We start from the raw sequence: 18,005 nt of genomic DNA, 5'->3' as shown, positions 1-18,005 counted from the left end.
AAGTTTGTAAGCATATCCTTAGTCGCCTTTTAAAACATCCATGGGTGTGAGACTGAGTGGTCCTATTCTTTTTTTATTGGTGCCGGGAACCATACGGCACAATCAAAAAATCACCATAAAATAACGCAATCAACACTATGTACATTCCTCCACAAATAATATACCTATCTAATTACCATTTATTCGGTCAGCCTTATCAGTTCCCAATATAGTCGTGACCTTTACCTCCCACCTTACACACTTGACCTTTCCACATTGTATTACTTTAATGACGTAATGAGACGGTTAAGATTGTTAAATCAACGTCAAAGTTGCTGTATGTGATTTTTAGGGGCTCGGTCAGATTTGTAATGAAAGTGCTTTGCTTATTAAAACTAATTAAAAGTAAGGTATGTACTATAGTTTTAAAAATACAAATTGTTATTTGTAGTACATATGACACATGATTTATTGAAATTTATCATTTGATTAGTTGTTTTACACATTAAAAAAAACGAATTTAATGCAAATTCTTTCCCAAAATTTTTATCACCTCTTATCACGGACCGTGGCATTTGGTAAGGCTACATTATAAATTTGATGTGTATGTACAAGAAAGATAAAAGATTTGAATTAGTTATTATTCACGATCGTTACCTTTCCTGACTGCTAATCGTTCTCTCGAAAGCTCTACTCATACCTGTTTTACATGGCAGATTACCAGATTCCACCTTTGTAGGGGAACCTTAGCCCGTATTAGATCATAGTTAACTGCATTATTCTCTGTTACACTTAATAGCTTACCCGATCTGCCTGTTTAACAGCATAGATTACTTAACATTTCAGATTACCAAATTTGAATTTTATACATTACAGATTACCAAATCTTTCGCAGGCGACGACAGGCACTGATACTGTGCCCCCTGGTAAAAGGACACACGACCTTTCACACGCTCCGAACTACATAACTCCCCATTATACATACATAAACGATACTTTTCAGGAGAGCCAGGCAGAGACTACATCTACTACAATGCCTTGCGTAGTTCTTTCGCTTCATCCACATTCATAACACTCTTCATGTAAGCTCGTGGGTTTAGGGTACTTTATACCTGACCTTCCGCTATGATATCCCAATATCCCAATTATAAATAAAATATTACCTGAACTGTCTGTTAAACATAACAGATTACCAGACACGGCTTTGTTACACTAACGATTACCTAATCATCTCACACATACACTGCAGATTACCAAATCTGGTTTATATACATACATACATACATATAATCACGTCTATATCCCTTGCGGGGTAAACAGAGCCAACAGTCTTGTAAAGACTGAAAGGCCACGTTCAGCTATTTGGCTTTAAGATAGAACTGAGATTCAAATAGTGACAGGTTGCTAGCCCATCGCCTAAAAGAAAAATCCCAAGTTTATAAACCCACCCCTTAATCGCCTTTTACGACATCCATGAGGGAAGGATGGAGTGGTCCTATTCTTTTTTCTATTGGTGCCGGGAACCATACGGCACGGTTCGTATACACGTTAGGGTTACCTTATCTGCCTGTTATACATGACGTGGTCAGTCATGTCGGCGTTAGCGGCAGCTGAGAGCAGGGCCGCGTAGTGAACGTGGGACTCCTCGGCGGCGGGCGGCGGCGACACGCACTGAGGCTGCGCCCCCTGGTAGAAAGACACGCGGACTTTCGCACGCTCCGAGCTGCAATTGGAAAGTTGAAATGATTATATTGTAATACAATGAATCCGTACATAATTTGTTGCGCACAATACTTTTGTTACCTTCGCAAATTAAATTTTTAAGTGTTCAATTGAGAATTCAAGATTATATAACGAGCGGCGGAGCATAAGAATGTAGTTCTTCTATAACCTATGAGAAATAGAAATGGGCGAGATAGCAGTATGTGGTATAAATAAATAATTAATAGAAAACACTCAATGGCCACAGCTTTTTATTTAAGCTTGTGTAGTGAGTTTCACGAGCAGCAATCATAATAAGAACATTTTCGACAAAGCATTTTTTGTTAGTATTTAGGTAAATAACTTAAAATTACAATATAAAATTGAGAACACTTTGATTTCGCGCAGCGGACATTACAAAATCAATGATCTTGAAACTACAAACAGTGTGGCGTTAATGTATACAAATCTTTAAGAAAAAACAGATTGCTCGTGTTAATATAAACATGATAGGCATCATCATTCTTTCTTATTTCTGGTTGCATTGTCGGCTGTTGGATGCCCCTTCAAAGTCCATTCACGGCATGTGCCGAGTGGTTACCAGCACTTTTGAATAGGACCACTCCGTCGCTGCATTTCATGGGTATCATAAAAGGCAGCTAAGGGAATATGCACATTCATTTAGTACACCTCTTACAATTTCGATTACCATCAGGCACATTGAGGTCAAACGGACTCAGATTTGCAATAAAATATAGTCCAATATGGATTCGGTTCCTCTACGAAGGTAAGTGAAGGTCAAAAGTTAGTCGATTCGTGTAAAAAACCATTTACAAGTTGCTTCTTTTATAAAAAGCTTAAAAATAAAACTTTGAATTTTACTTTTAGTCGACATGCTAGGAACTTGTCACAAAGTTACACAAGAAGTAAACGTGGTCGGTCACATATATTATAATTTCTGATTCTGTCTACCTCGTAAGGGGAAAGGACGTGATGTGAATGTAATATATATATTTACGGTCGGCTGCCCACCTGACCTGACATTAAACCGCTTGGGAAATTTTGATGCAATACCTACAAACATCAAATACAAGAAATTCTCAGCCAATTAATAAAGATGATTCGCAAGGCAAAATAACAATTGATAATAAAATTTCGCTCGGGCATTTTATAACATTTTAAATCCATTATAACTGTACAGATAAACATACCTTTAGCAATTATCAGAACATCAATATCCATTAGAAATATAAAAAAAAAGATTTATATTATTGTCTGTTACGAAAAAACTCAAAATTACTGGACTGATTTTGATGATGTTAGGGGCAAATGCACAGGAGTATCATACGTACATATAGTCACGTCTATATCCCTTACGGGGTAGACAGATCCAACAGTCTCGAAAAGACTGATAGGCCAGAATTGGAATTCAAATAGCGACAGGTTGCTAGCCCATGGCCTAAAAGAATCCCAAGTTTTTGCAGATTCCCATGCAATTTCAAACTGAGAAGTTTACTTGAACACATCACGATTTCACAGACATTCAGATTTCTATGCCATGATGATAACTTTTTCTGATTGGCCTGGGTCTTGGATGTTTATCTATATAAGTATTAATTATAAAATATAGTATCGTTGAGTTAGTATCCCGTAACACAAGTCTCGAACTTACTTCGAAGCTTACTCAATCTGTGTAATTTGTTCCGTATATATGGATATAATTGTCATCTTAATTACTTATTACCTATATATACTACATGCATACACGAGATGCTACATCCTGAACCTCAGCACATATTATAAAAGCAGGCTATTCTAGCTCGCTGCAGGATGACCGCATCTGCCCAAAACCGGCCCAAGGCCGCCACGAAACAACCAAAGTAGGTATAACAAAAATGCGATTAAATCCGGACAAACATGTTGTGGCAAAATATAAGGAAAACTCATTCGCCTTGCACATGCAAATTTGTCTCGTCTTATCTTTTTCGAGGTAGACACAGCCTTATAGTGTGTTAAACACAGAGACAGAGGCCATATGAAGTTTTTAACTCAGTTAAAAAATCAAGTAATAATAATAATAAATTAAATTAAGTTAATTTAAATTATTTTAGGTAATCTCTTTTAGGAGAATGATGGAATAAGATAATATTCGAGTAGGTAATATGTTTTACTAGGCTTCCAAAAAGTGTCTACAAAAACTTACTCATATTATTGTATTAGTCAATGTTAAACAAAAATTGGTAGAGATTTTTCAGAGAAATAGTTACTTAATTTTCATCTGACAAGTATCTGAAATCGATGAAATTATTATAAAAAAAAAAACATTCTCATTGCGCTCTGCTCAGAATGGAAATATCAAGCGACGCAATCATTGAGACATTAACGGCGCGGGCGCAGCCTCTGTGTGAGAGGACGTGTTGCGTAACGTTATCGAGCCATGTGAATACATACATACAGATAAACATTTATTTGCAGCCATGATCCAATCTGGGTTAGGTAGGTCTGTTAACAGGATTACCAAGGTCAGACGGAAGTCGCTTTTGTGTAATTATTTGTACTTAATAGTCACCCATTCTTTGATTGTGCGCATCGATCATTTAATTCAGAACATCAAAGGAGGCACCTTTTTTATTACGATACTGAGTTTGAAGCGCTATATTTTATACATAATACATAAAATCACGCCTTTTCCCGGTGGGGTAATCAGAGACTCTGCATACTTTTTTCATCCACATTCATAACTCTCTACATGCAAGCTCGGCGGTTTCGGGTAATCTTGACCTTAAATTTTATCTCAAGTGAGGAAGGCTTTGCCTACCTTGCGAGGCAGGCAGAGTTTAGTCGCCTTTCACTAGGTACTAGTTTTCTAATCAAAATAATTAACACTTTAATATCGGCAAATAACCAGAACCAATATGGCGGCTGTCGGCCGAGATGCTTTTACCGTCCCTAGACCCATAACCCACCTCGAAATACCACCTAAAACCACTAAATGCAATTTTCACAGATTAACTACCAGTTGAACAATACTGCGCCGTGTGGTTTCCGGCACCAATAAAAAAAAGAATAGGACCACTCCATCTCGTTCACATGGATGTCGTAAAAGGCGACAAGATTCTTCTTTTAGACGATTGGCTAGCAACCTGTCACTATTTGAATTTAATTCTATCATCAAGCCAAAACCGTAAATGCGGCCTATCAATCTTTTCAAGACTGTTCGCTCTGCCTACCCCGCAAGGGATATAGACGAGATTATATGTTTGTATGTATGTATGTTGAACAATACTGTAAAATGATATGCTATTCCACACCACCCACTCCTCATAAAGATCGGTTGAGATATGAGAGCATGCTGGGTAAAATCTGACATCACCACACCCATTTACCAAGTGAATCAACTAAAGGAGATTATAGGAGGAACAGGTATACAGACACAGGCAAAAATATGTATTACTAGAGCCAGCCCGCGACTTCGTCCGCATGGAAACCCTATCAATCCCGCGGAAACTCCGGGATAAATATGTAGCCTATATGTTATTCTGGGTCTTCAGCTACCTACATACCAAATTTCATCGCAATCGGTTCAGTAGTTTTTGCGTGAAAGAGTAACAAACATCCATACTCACAAACTTTTGCACTTATAATATTAGTAGGATTTTGACTTGATCAAAAGGAATAGAATATAGAGATAATAAACATGTGATTCTTCTTTTAGGTGATGGGCTAGCAACCACTGTAACCGTATACGACAACTACATGTCGTTCCCATGGATGTCGAAATAGGCGACTAAGATTCTTCTTTTAGGTGATTGTCTAGCAACCTGTCATTATTATTTGAATCTCAATTCTGTCATTAACAGCTGAACATGGCCATTCAGTCTTTTCAAGACTGTTGGCTCTGTCTACCCCGCAAGGGATATAGACGTGACCATATGTATGTACGTGTGTATGAGAAAGTGAAAAACATATTTGTTTGCAATTGTACAATCATAATTGTACCTACAGCTTAATTGACATAGGCCCAAGGCCGCAAACATTGTGAACTCATTCGTTACAGATGTGTGGAGGAAACATTATAAAGGACCAAGGTCACCTTGCATTGCAAACAAATTAACTTATTACAATTATAAAGCAAAGGCATGGTTATGCTATCAATCTATGCTAATATTATAAAGCTGAAGAGTTTGTTTGTTTGGAACTATGGTTTGAATTGAAAAATATTTTTATATTTTTGTGTTGAATAGACCATTTATCGAGGAAGGCTTTAGGCTATATAACATCACACTGCAACTATTAGGAGCGAAGAAATAATGGAGAATGTGAAAAAAAATAAGAGTAAATTATTCATCCTTGAGGGCTTCAATGATGCCCTATTCCACGGGGACGAAGTTGCGGGACAAGCTAGTAAATATATAAATTGAGAGACTCAAAAATATGTTAGTTGGTGGCTTCTGTTTCACAGTTGCCAGATTCAAACTGCTTCCTAGTTACGCATGTTGAGACACTCAATCTGAAGCCAAGAAAATAGGTCAAATTTCATTTGCATGATGTGAACAGAAACAGAGAGTTGAAATTAAAAAAGAACTAACATATTTTTTAATAGTTTGAGACCACTGTCTTTATATCAATATATGTATTTGTAATACTGCTCCTTATATGAAGATCAAGGATTCATATGATCACAATAACGGAATAGCCATGAATTTACATCAATTGATCTTATTTTATGTCAACAATTATTGATTTGACAATTATTAAGCAATATGAATATCCTATAATAATGAATAAAAAATTCAAATTGAATTTGATTGTATGGCACTAAAGGCAGCCTGAATTAACACCCATTGTCAAGGTTTATCAGAAAAATATAGTTGTAAAACCTTTGTTTTACCAAGGTACCATACACAAAATCACACCTCCTTCTGAGAGGGGTAGACAAAAACTACATCTTAATTGTAGAAAATATTATGAAAAATATAAAAAAAAGAGTTCACCTCTAAAATACAGAAACAAAAAATATTCGCATCGCCACAACAATCACGAAATTGGTTATCAATTCCTTACAATTAATGATCAATGTAGGTATCGTGAGACAATATATGCTAAATGGGCGGAGGTTGCAGGTCAAATGGTTTGCTTAATTACAGCTCATTGCGCTAAATAGGTTTCAATTCAAGATGCTGGTGGCAACACTGTCACTTAATTGGTAATATTACAGTTTTATACTGTCAATGTGGGTCAGCGCACAGCATGAATTACATAATTGATTCTTCTTGAGTTTGTGGAATTCGTTCAAAGAGAATTATGTTGATAACTAGGTTAACTTGGCCGGTAGTTACTTTGTCTTAGGTTTGTCTCATAGACACACTTAGTAGAGGAAGTCTTGTCTCTTAGACATGCTTAAGGAAATTGCATAGATGTATAATAGGTAAATTCCATAAGTAAACAGTGTTTTTATTTGGTAGATTAGATAGAGTAAAATTTCTAAATATTTTTCTACTGTTCATGTAAAGATCAGATGTTTTTATCATTCCAGTGTATAAATAAACCAAAAATATAACAATCATATCTGATAATGGAAACTAGAGATTACTATGGTAAACCAGGTAACCACTTGAAAACCAATTTCCTCTTATAGATAGGTAACTACTTAATTGATAATTTTAACATAGAGAACTATTCTCCTTGAGTTTGTATTGCTTTCAATTTCATGAAATAATTTGGAGGCTAGAGCATTAAAAAAAAATTCTTAGTACTTTTAAAACTATTGGAAGTAACTTTTAGACTCCCATCATTAAACATTCAATAAGAAGTCTCATTGAAAAAATTAAATCGTAATGATACTGTTACACTAATTGGAATGCAAGACGAATGCTTCAACGGAGGCCGTGACGGCGCCTCTGGGCGGGTCTCCGCAAAACACTGATACTAACAATATTAATAGAGCTTTTATACCGTTTGCCAATTTCTGTTTACTACATTTTATGCGTGCTGAGTAATGACCTTGTGCTCCCGATCCCGAGATGGAACCAAAAGTCATAATATATGTTTATAAATCGCACCTCATGACGTCATTCTGACCGAATTCTCCGCTAGGTAATCTGAAAGGACGTTCGCTTATCACAAAACCACAGCATAATTAGCGATTTCAAGTGCAAATCTTACCGAATGAATGGAATATCACCGAGTTTATACACGAAATCTGGAAATATTTGCCGAGTGAACACTTTCATTCGCACAAAAACTATGACGTGATTGCTGTAAATAACATACCTTAGAACAATTCCGTGACAGTCACTGTTCCCACTTTATCCGTGCACTTTAAAAGTTATAATTAATTTGTAAATGATATAAAAACATTAGCACTCCGCCAAGGGTTTGGCTCTTTCGACGCTTCACAACAGTGTTACCCGCTACATTGATCTCGGACTCGGAAGTCGCGCGCGGTCCGTAGCGAATGAAGCAGCAGAGCGAACGCAAACGATCACGACACGACACGAGCGAAGTAGGGTACGAAACGGCAGCGAGCGACCGAACGATCGCGCCCGCCTAGTGATGTCACCGCGGGGCGCCGCGCCTCGACTCGGAATAACGAGGCAATAACGGCCACAACGGATTACATTTTAATTAGCTAGTTGCCATAAAACGAATAAATATTTGTTTACGATGAATCAACGTAAAATATAATGTATCTTTTTTGTATGTCTTGAAAATCAATTTTTTCTATACGAGTAATGAACTTGGGAGTCATCTATTTCATTTTGTGATAAGAATCTGTTTTGTTCATGTTTTGTTAGAGAATACTTACCAAAAACATAACAAGTACATAAGTGCATATATTATTACAAAACATGGACTTTTAATTTAGATTATTGCCTATATTCTACAATCATATTCTTAAATTTTGTCTACAGAATCTCAGTAGGTAAATAAATACCTACTTATCTGACCTTCATCACGGTCAAATAAGATTTTTATATGTAGATGCAAGTAAGATCATAATTTATGATGATCAATTATTTATCATCATACCTATTTGATGATGCACGGCAGTGGCAAAACTTTTGGGCAAATGATGGCAATGGAAGGTACACACTAAACTGTATAGAGGTAGTTATGTACTTATCGCATTTTTTGATAAAATCGCAATACATTTTTTCAATCATCGTATCTATAAAATTTTTGAGCCCTACGTAAGTTTCTAAGATCGAATTCTGGAAAAAGGAAAAGAAGAAGGCAATGCAACACCTATTCCATTTCGTTATCTGTGTCCAATTTCGAAAATAGAATATTCCAAATTAGCCACAAATTAAATAACAACCGAGTTTAGATAAAAAAAAATATAGATCCCCTATTCAGATAACGTAGACTGGGAGCGTTTACAGATGGTTAATCTAGCTCTATTAAAAGAAAACAAAGAGGGGAGTTACTCTCGCATCCCACTGTATATCGATCGTGGATGGTGAGGTCCATTTTATTGCACTTTATGTAGGAAAATTAGGACGTGCACAACACGCGTTAGAGACCATAGAACTTGGCAGATGTAGACCGTGTAGATTAAGGTTTACGTACATAAAAAACATTTTAAATACACAGTTCTCACAAAAACGAACGAAAAAATTTGGAACGTACTTTTCATCGTTTGAACATACATACAAATACACACGTCTTAATCCAATAAAGTAGCCAACAAACTCAACAGTTGTAAAATATTTCATAAAGTCGACGTTTATGTGTAAAAAATAATTAAAAGAAGTCTTTCTTAGCACAGCTGGATTTTTATCGATCGTTGACAAGTATATTTTTGTTTACATAAATAAATAATATATCTTTTGTCTTTAATTCCCCCCTCTCTCTCACTAATTCCAAACAGATATCAAGGGAGACAAGACAATATTGTATAATGTGAATATTGACTTTCTGGTTCAGAAAGCCAAAATCTGGTAAGGTTGGTTCCATAAAGAAAATAACTATGCGTAAGAACACTCATAGGCATCGTTATTTTCTTTATAACGTTTTTCTGTGTAACGTAGAAAGACGTGGCCACTCTCGCCATAGAATAAACGGTTTCCTAGACATCACAGCTAAACTGACAAAACATTACATCACATCTCATTCGAGCGCGAAGCTTCACGCCATAGTCCTTGTAAGTATTTAGTTAGTTTATGTGTGTTAGTGCAATAAAGAATTTCCGAAAAATCCTACAGGACCTACAGATTACTTGTGATCCTTTTTTTAGGCGATGGGCTAGCAACCTGTCACTATTTGGATCTCAATTCCATCATTAAGCCGAGCAGCTGAATGTGGGCCATTCAGTCTTTTCGGGACTATTGGCTCTGTCTACCCCGTAAAGGATATAGACGTGACTATATGTATGTATGTATGTACCTACAAATTTCGCAACAAAAAAAACAGCTAATAAATCTACACATTTTTCAGCGGCCGGACATTCGCCTAGAAGGAGCAATTAATGAAAATCATTAACATACTCTAAATTAAAAAACGTACTCGTCTTCGACGGGCGGCGCGTACGGGAATGAAGTCTCCTGCACCTTAGGTGGAGGGCTTCCCTCGGGCTCCTCCTGTAGGGGGCTCTCGTAGATGAGTGTCTCCACCATGGAGCCTTTGGAACTGCCGAATGACACCCTGGAAGAAGAACGAAATTAAAACAGTGGCCGTAAAAACTGTAGCAGGAAATAAGGCATTAATGACAGTTTTTTTTTACTGCAAAAAAAGAAGTCAGAAAGCGGACCCTGGGCCCTTAATGTGCAACCGGGAACTCACAGAAATGAGAGAGAGAGAGAGAGAGAGAGACATAAATCAAAAAGAAAAAAGATTGAAATTCAATTTTGCTTTTTAGTTAGGAACATTCCGAGTGGTTTTCGCCACTTTAGAATAGAACCACTACATATCTTTCACAAAGATGAGATTTCGTAAAAGGCGACTAAAGGATAGGCTTATAAACTTGGGATTCCTCTTGTAGGCGACGGGCATTCTGTCACTATTAGAATCTCAATTCTATCATTAAGCAACACAGCTTACGTCTTTTCAAATCGTTGGCCCATGTACCTCGTAAGGGATATAGACGCTACTATATGTAAGCATGTTTGTAAATTCTGTTTAGAAGTACATATCACCTAAATTATTCCAAGATCTGCCAGTGTCCTCCTACCTTAGCTTAATTTTTTAGTTTAATATGAGATTTCTTTGTCGAGAACAATGTTTTCTGCAGTTTTGTCAATACATTTTATATTGTACTCTGTCAAATGGAGATTTCTAACTCTCCCTTTTGAAATGAGTTCACCCCATAGACATAAATCCAATTAGACCCCCATGTGTGTGACAAATGAACTAATTATGAAAACTATTTAATTCGGTATTGGTTGAAGTGATCGTTCATACATACATACATAAAATCACGCCTCTTTTCCGGAGGGGTAGGCAAAGGTAGATATGATCGTTCATAGGAGTATTAAATGTACATTTCGCTACCATAATCACGAGTTTATCTCTTATGGGTAAGACAGACATAAAAGACTCGTAAAGACTCGAAGGCCACATTTAGCTGGAAAATATACAAACAGACACTTATGGACGTGACAGCCCAAATAGAACATCCCTAGTTATTCTTGATTAAATTTCTTTGCGGGAAGTGAAGCAGTTGGCAGATTGAGACACTATGTATCTTGGCTTCCATGAAAAGGCATGGAATTTACGTCAAATGATATTGCTTGCGTATCCCGTTGGTTACCTTTTACTACATCCACGGTAACGAGATAAAACTGTCCTGTTCCGATGTTCCGGGAAAAACGAAATAAAAATAACGCGCCTACTTAGTATGCAAAAGAATCTTGACACACGCTTACTATTTGTCACTATTTGAATCTCAATTCTATCATTAAGCCAAATAGCTGAACGTGGCCGGTCAGTCTTTTCAAGTCTGTTGGCTCTGTCTACCCCACATGGTATATAGACGTGACCATATGTATGTATGTACATTTGCTTGTAGAGACCGGTAGAACTTGCGCTATCTAGCTAGATACATGTCTCTGGTCCGCCCTAGTTCGTTCGGGAGTCGCCTGCATTACTGACACCCCAAATTAAACAGAGTTAGTATGCCAAATTCGCTACTGCCCCAACCTACTTACTTGATGAAGGGTGCGACCATCTGGATAACTCGCTTGGCCTTTTCTAACATTGTTATTTCTTCAAATGTAGTATTACTAGAGAGGAAATGTTGGCGACTTTTTGTTTGTAAGGACGCGCTAATCTCAGGAACTACTGGTTCGAATTAAAAAATATTTTTGCGTTGAATAGACCATTTATCGAGGAAGGCTTTAGGCTATATAACATCACGCTGCAACTATAAGGAAGAAAGAAATAATGGAGAATGTAAAAAAATTCGGGGAAAATGATTCATCCATGAGGGCTTTAATGATGGCCAAAATAACTATTCCACGCGGAAAAAGTCGCGGGCACAGCTAGTTACAGATAATCTTGTCTGTAACTAGCTGTTTTCTCAACCAATTTGCATGACTGCAAGGAAACGTTATTTATTGATATCAACTACCTATTTTAATAAATAGAATGCTGCAGTGCAGTTTGTTTCCGCTTCTTCTGCACTGACGCCTTGGAAGCGGCAGTAAACTTAGTTTTAAGTAATTTATTTGACGTCAACCAATGTTGTTAAACCATACGTTTTGACAATTATTAAGCGATATGAAGTATCCTATAATAATGAATAAAAATTTTGAATTTTTTTTTAAGCATATGTTTATGTTGTGACCAGCCGGATCACGGAATGCAGTAGGTACTTACCTAATCACCTACATCGCGATAAAAGTGTACAATATGTAACAGCTTTGTTATCAAAGACGAAAAATTATAATAGCTTGTTTAGGAACTATACCTAGGTATTTTAGATTATGTAATAGTCAGTATAGTGCATGTACATTTTCATATTCATAACGTAAATCACTAAATCCAAGGTTAAAGGCGTACCCAGAGCTCCTCTCCAGAACGGTGATGATATAACGGGAACTATTGTCAGGAAAAGAAAATGATGATTTACTTACAAACGTACCCACTTTCTGATATCATATCTTGTATTGTGATAAAATCTGATAAATCCCCTGATAATTCGAGATATCTTCTTATCCCCGACATTGACGGTCGAGAACTGACATTTCCTTGACAATGGTCAAGTCGTGTTTGTTTTGGCGGAGGCGAAAGCATTGGAGGTCATTCCACTCTCGGAGATTCATCACAGAACGTGGCACGTCCGGACGCTTTTTTACTCTGTGGCGTCTAATCGCGTCCAAAAAAGCACAGATTAAAAAACATTACATAAAAAGACGCGCCAAAACGGAGTAGTGTCTATAGGCTTGTAGGTACAGAAATGTTTAGGAATAAATCACGCAGAATGTTTGCATTCTGCCTGTGTGATTTATTTCTTAATTATTCACTGATTAGTTTAAGAACTGACAAATTCGTCAGGTAAGTAAGTAGGTATCCGTAAATTTTATAAGTAGGTACCTACCATAGAGTAACGCGGGCTTTCCGGGTCGGAACACAGACTTAAATGTAATAATTTTTTAATCTATGGGTCGGAAGCACACATTTTAAAACATTACTATGTCTGTGGTCAGAAACCACTAATAATGACACTTATAAAAACTAAACTATATAAAAAATATATCAGAAAACTCCTTTTAATAACTTTTTAATTTTTCATCGTTGAAGGGAAACGCTGAGATGAAAACACCGAGTGATAAACCAGATTATTGTTGAAAATTACCATTACAATTAAGTCGATACTACAGATTTAAAAGCATTACTTGAAGGTTGATACTCTAACAAAATTACCTACTTAAAATGGTGAAAACTTGAAGAAAAAAGGTTTTATCAGTTTTTGACATTTGTCTTATGAATCAATACGTTTATAAATAACTTACAACTACGCATTTAAATATTTTTATATCAATACGTTTTTATCGGCATTATCGTGGAATTTCCACTTTCAACTTCTGCGTAAATTCGACTCGATTTTGGCAAAGGTCAGTGAGTATAGTTTATTGTACACAGTACAAGCGTTCCTGGTTGTTTCCCAATTAGTCCGTAAGAGTACATTAAGGGAAATTGTTGGATAAAAAAGAACTTTAAAGAGATTTCATTAGCAAACCGTGTGGCATTAACAAAAAAAAAAAAGAATAGGACCACTCCATCTTGTTTCCATGGATGTCCTAAAAGGCGAGTAAGGGATAGGCTTATAGACTTGGGATACTTTAAGGCTATGGGCTAGCAACCTGTCACTATTTGAATCTCAATTTTATCGTTAAGCCAAACAGCTGAACGTGGCCTATCACTGTTTTCAAAACTGTTGGCTCTGTCTACCCCTATGTATTAGCAAAAAGACTACCTTTTCCCTTTTCAAATATATAGGTACCTAAGTAACTACAAACAAACAATCGCACCTTTTTTTCCGGCAACGTAGTAGTTAAAGTCTTACACTTTGCCATCCATATCCTACTGAACTGTTTTGCATCATCCACATTCATCAATATTTTCATGCGAATTCGTGGGTTTAGGATACTCTTGACCTTGACCAACGCGATTGGTTCCCTACTCATTTTGATCAAGATACGTTAGGGTCAGATCACACTGAAAGAGTCTAGACAGAGACTGGAAAGCGCAAACGTTTTTAAAGAGCGTGTCAAAATTTAAGTTTTTCTACTATCGAAGTAATACACAGTTAAGCAGAGTAAGGTGTCTTGTTTGGCACGGCGCAGAGTAAGGTATCTTTTCGTATAATTGATAAACCTAGACTTTCAATCTCATTATAAAAATGTCGCGTCAAATATCATCTCATTGTGAACTGACCTTTAGGGCATCCTACACTGTTCGTCTTTCGAACGTCATCGCCTTGTTAGCGCCTACGCAGCGTCAAGTAGAAGTATCTGAATCGTCTGAAAGACGCTCAGTGTGAGCGGGCCCTTAGTGTAGTCCCCTTCGACGTTCGCATATACACTCACCTTATTTTCTTTTCAAATCTCTTCATTACATGTGCTTACCTTTTGATGCAAAGTACCTACCTACATTGCTCTTATAACTTTACAATTTCCCAAATATAACTAGGTCAAGGCCACCCCATTAAAATGTGCCGGCTTTGTGGCATCAGTAATGTAGACCATTACCCCATTACCAACGCCTTTGGACCGTAAAATGAGTTGACATCATATTTCGCAACCTTGTCCTATACAACCTGTTTGTGCATTTCACCCTGAATAATAAAAGCGTCACTAAGCTTGCTGATGCCTGCAAACTATCTAAGGAAGTGAATGAAGTCTATCTAAGAAATAAATCCTGGTTTGACGTCGCGAAAGATGATAAGAGAACGAAGGGATTTCGTAAACGGCATAGCGTAGGAGACTGTGGAGAGTGGATTACAGAGAAGGAATAGCGGTTTGATAATCACAATAGGGATGTGGACTGTACTCAAATAAGTATAAAATTTTACCACGAAAAGGTAGTTACTATAGTAAAAATAATAAAAAACACAATATTTTCCTCAATAAACAAGGGATTATTTTTTTATTTAATAAAATGTAATTAAATATTTCACCCTCAAGTCACGTGACAATGAACACCAATCAAAATGCGTGATGTCACGCGTTGCAATACAAGAATTTTCGCTGTCAAATACTATGGTGTTTGTTGATATTTGCATCATATGATTACCGTGATTACCGTCCGATTATCTTAGCCACGGAAATACTTTGTGTAGAATGAGTCTGTTCTTTTTCTCTTTCACATTCCGCTATTGATTCCAATCTTTGCCTTTTAACTGCTAATAGTCGAGTTGTTATGTTTTCGGTTCGTCTTTTCTATCGGGTTGACATGCAAACTTTCTTGGCACACAACCTGCTCTCAGTCTGATCTGGGATACTGTGCCCATCAAATGATATTCTGGATAATTCTCCATATCATTGGCAACTATAATGAAAGTACGAAACATTGTTTACTTTATTTCTAGGTAACCAAAAAATTCGAAATATTTTCGACTTTGAAAACTTGAAGAGTTAAATTATTTTAATACAAGTAAATGTAACAACAAATATTATCAAACTTACATCAAAATTATCCTCACAGAAATACATTTTACTTTGTGAAACAATTGCCGGATCCCGACGGGTTTTGAATCCAATTTTTCAGCATCGTTTTTGTACGTGGAACGTGAAAAAACAGTTTTTCAGGTGTTTTAATAGTTGTACTTTTACACTGCAGCACCGCACAATATTTATAAAATTTTAAATTCATATTATTATCACACAACTATGAAATAACTATTCATTACTACTAACATCATTACAACTTCGACAATATTTTATAACGCGTGACGTCACAGCGGCCGTTTGACAGGTATCCGCGTTTTAGCGCGAAATTTTAAATGGAATTTTAAATAAATTATTTTAAAGGTATTACTTAAAATAAAAAAATAATAATAAATAGTTTGGGTTATATTTGGTACTTATGCATGGTTTTAAACACTTTCCCAAAAATAGTCCACATCCCTATTCTATTATTAATCCATTCAGATAAACGTGCATTTTCTGTCTTGTAACTATATCGACTTGTCTATGCTATACGTATGTGAACAAGACGTGAATTAGATGCAAGTCGACCACCAGGATCCCCCAATATGATGATATAAAAAAATAGATACATTTTCTCACAGAAAACTGTAATCTACCTAAGCACCCTGACTTCTTGGATAATAATCTTAAGAATCTAATTATAAACACAAAATGTCTTTATTAGTTCGTCTGCCTACATTAGTTCTAGTGAAAGTGCTCATAACAGTCTACCTGCTAATTAGTCTTGAGAACCTTTTGTCTATCCGTCTTCATGGCCTCTTCAAAATCCGCCGAAACTCATTAGAACGGTACTTTCATATCACCTCTGAAAGCAATTAGTGTTGGGAAACAGTGAGCCTAGAAAGACTTTAGGTCGAGTCTTTGAAATCAGTCTCATCGAGAGATTGTTTAATTACAAATTAATATAATATATATATATATATGTACCTATAGCTAAAAAAATACATAAATCATTAGCCTTCCACGTATGGTAAAATTTTCACTTCAGTATTTTACTTAAAAATCAGATTATGTTGGACAAAATATCTAATCAAATCCTTTTAACATATTGTGTAAGTTTACATAAACAATTACCCCAAACAAGAAGAACTTCTTTTTATGGTTTCAATGCCGCGTCGGCCGGTGTTCGTCACCCCGCTCGAATTAAGAATACTAAGTACCTATTCTAGTTTCTATCAAAAACCTACCTGTGTATATTTAAAAAAAAAGATAACGCAAATAGAACAGAAAACAGATGCGCATATTAAAGTAAGCCAAGTCAGAAATGAGCAAAATGTATTCTATCTTAAAGTTATAATTGATCTTAAGTCCATCATTATCTAAGTCATAAACATAGCCTTTTAGTCTTTGCAAAACTCTTGAAGGGATAACACCATGATTATATGTGTGTTGTGTATGTAGGAGTTACAATTCCCTTAAAAGATATCGCATAACTGTTTAATAACAATAAAATAGAGTTTACAAACTTTGCAAAATATTTATAAATACTTAGCAAATATCTTAACTATTGGGTCTTGAATGTTGATCTAATAATATCTTTGTTTAAGGTTTAACGTTAGTTTTCATAACACGAGTCTCAAATAACTTTTTCGTAAAGGAACTTTAATGCCTAAAGTATTAAAAAACATTGTAAATTGCATTGGCGAGAATTTGTCAGTTTTCTGTATGTCAATATTTACTACTAGCTGTGCCCGCGACTTCTTCCGCGTGGAATAGTTATTTTGGGCATCATTGAAGCTCTCAAGGATGAATAATTTTCCCCGTTTTTTTCACATATTCCGTGATGATGATGTTTTATAGCCTAAAGCCTTCCTCGATAAATGGTTGTTTATTCAAAGCAAAAATAATTTTTCAATTCGAACATGTAGTTCCTGAGATTAGCGCGTTCAAACAAACAAACTCTTCAAGCTTTATAATATTAGTAAAGATTTTACTATCATCTTTTTAGTTCCATCCACTAAATCTAAAATTCCCGTTGTTCCTATTGCTTCGCCATTTACACAAAATTTTATTTAATTATACAGCAAATGACATACAATCTTTCCCATCTATAAAATTTCGAGTGTAAAATTTAAAATGTTTAACTGTAAAAAAACATTAAATTTTTGAGACTCAATTTGCTCGACGCGACGTCGAGTCTTATTGTCCCAGCACTACTCACTCCATTTATCT

The 18,005-nt window shown here is 36.1% G+C and overlaps 1 protein-coding gene across 1 annotated transcript in view; it reads right to left on the bottom strand.

The window, feature by feature from the left end:
• LOC106130573 (uncharacterized) overlaps window positions 1-18,005 on the bottom strand; it is a 53,777-nt gene that overhangs the window by 10,675 nt on the left and 25,097 nt on the right. Inside the window, exons 4-5 of the mRNA XM_013329447.2 lie at window positions 10,189-10,326; window positions 1,538-1,702 (exon numbers count right to left, since the gene is read on the bottom strand). Of these exons, the coding sequence (XP_013184901.1) occupies window positions 1,538-1,702; window positions 10,189-10,326 (303 nt within the window). The remainder of the gene's footprint in view (window positions 1-1,537; window positions 1,703-10,188; window positions 10,327-18,005) is intronic.

The sequence above is a fragment of the Amyelois transitella genome, chromosome Z, assembly GCF_032362555.1.
Source record: "Amyelois transitella isolate CPQ chromosome Z, ilAmyTran1.1, whole genome shotgun sequence".
Taxonomy (NCBI): domain Eukaryota; kingdom Metazoa; phylum Arthropoda; class Insecta; order Lepidoptera; family Pyralidae; genus Amyelois; species Amyelois transitella.
Note: the sequence above shows the minus strand (reverse complement) of the source record. Positions and strands in the feature narration are given on the sequence as shown.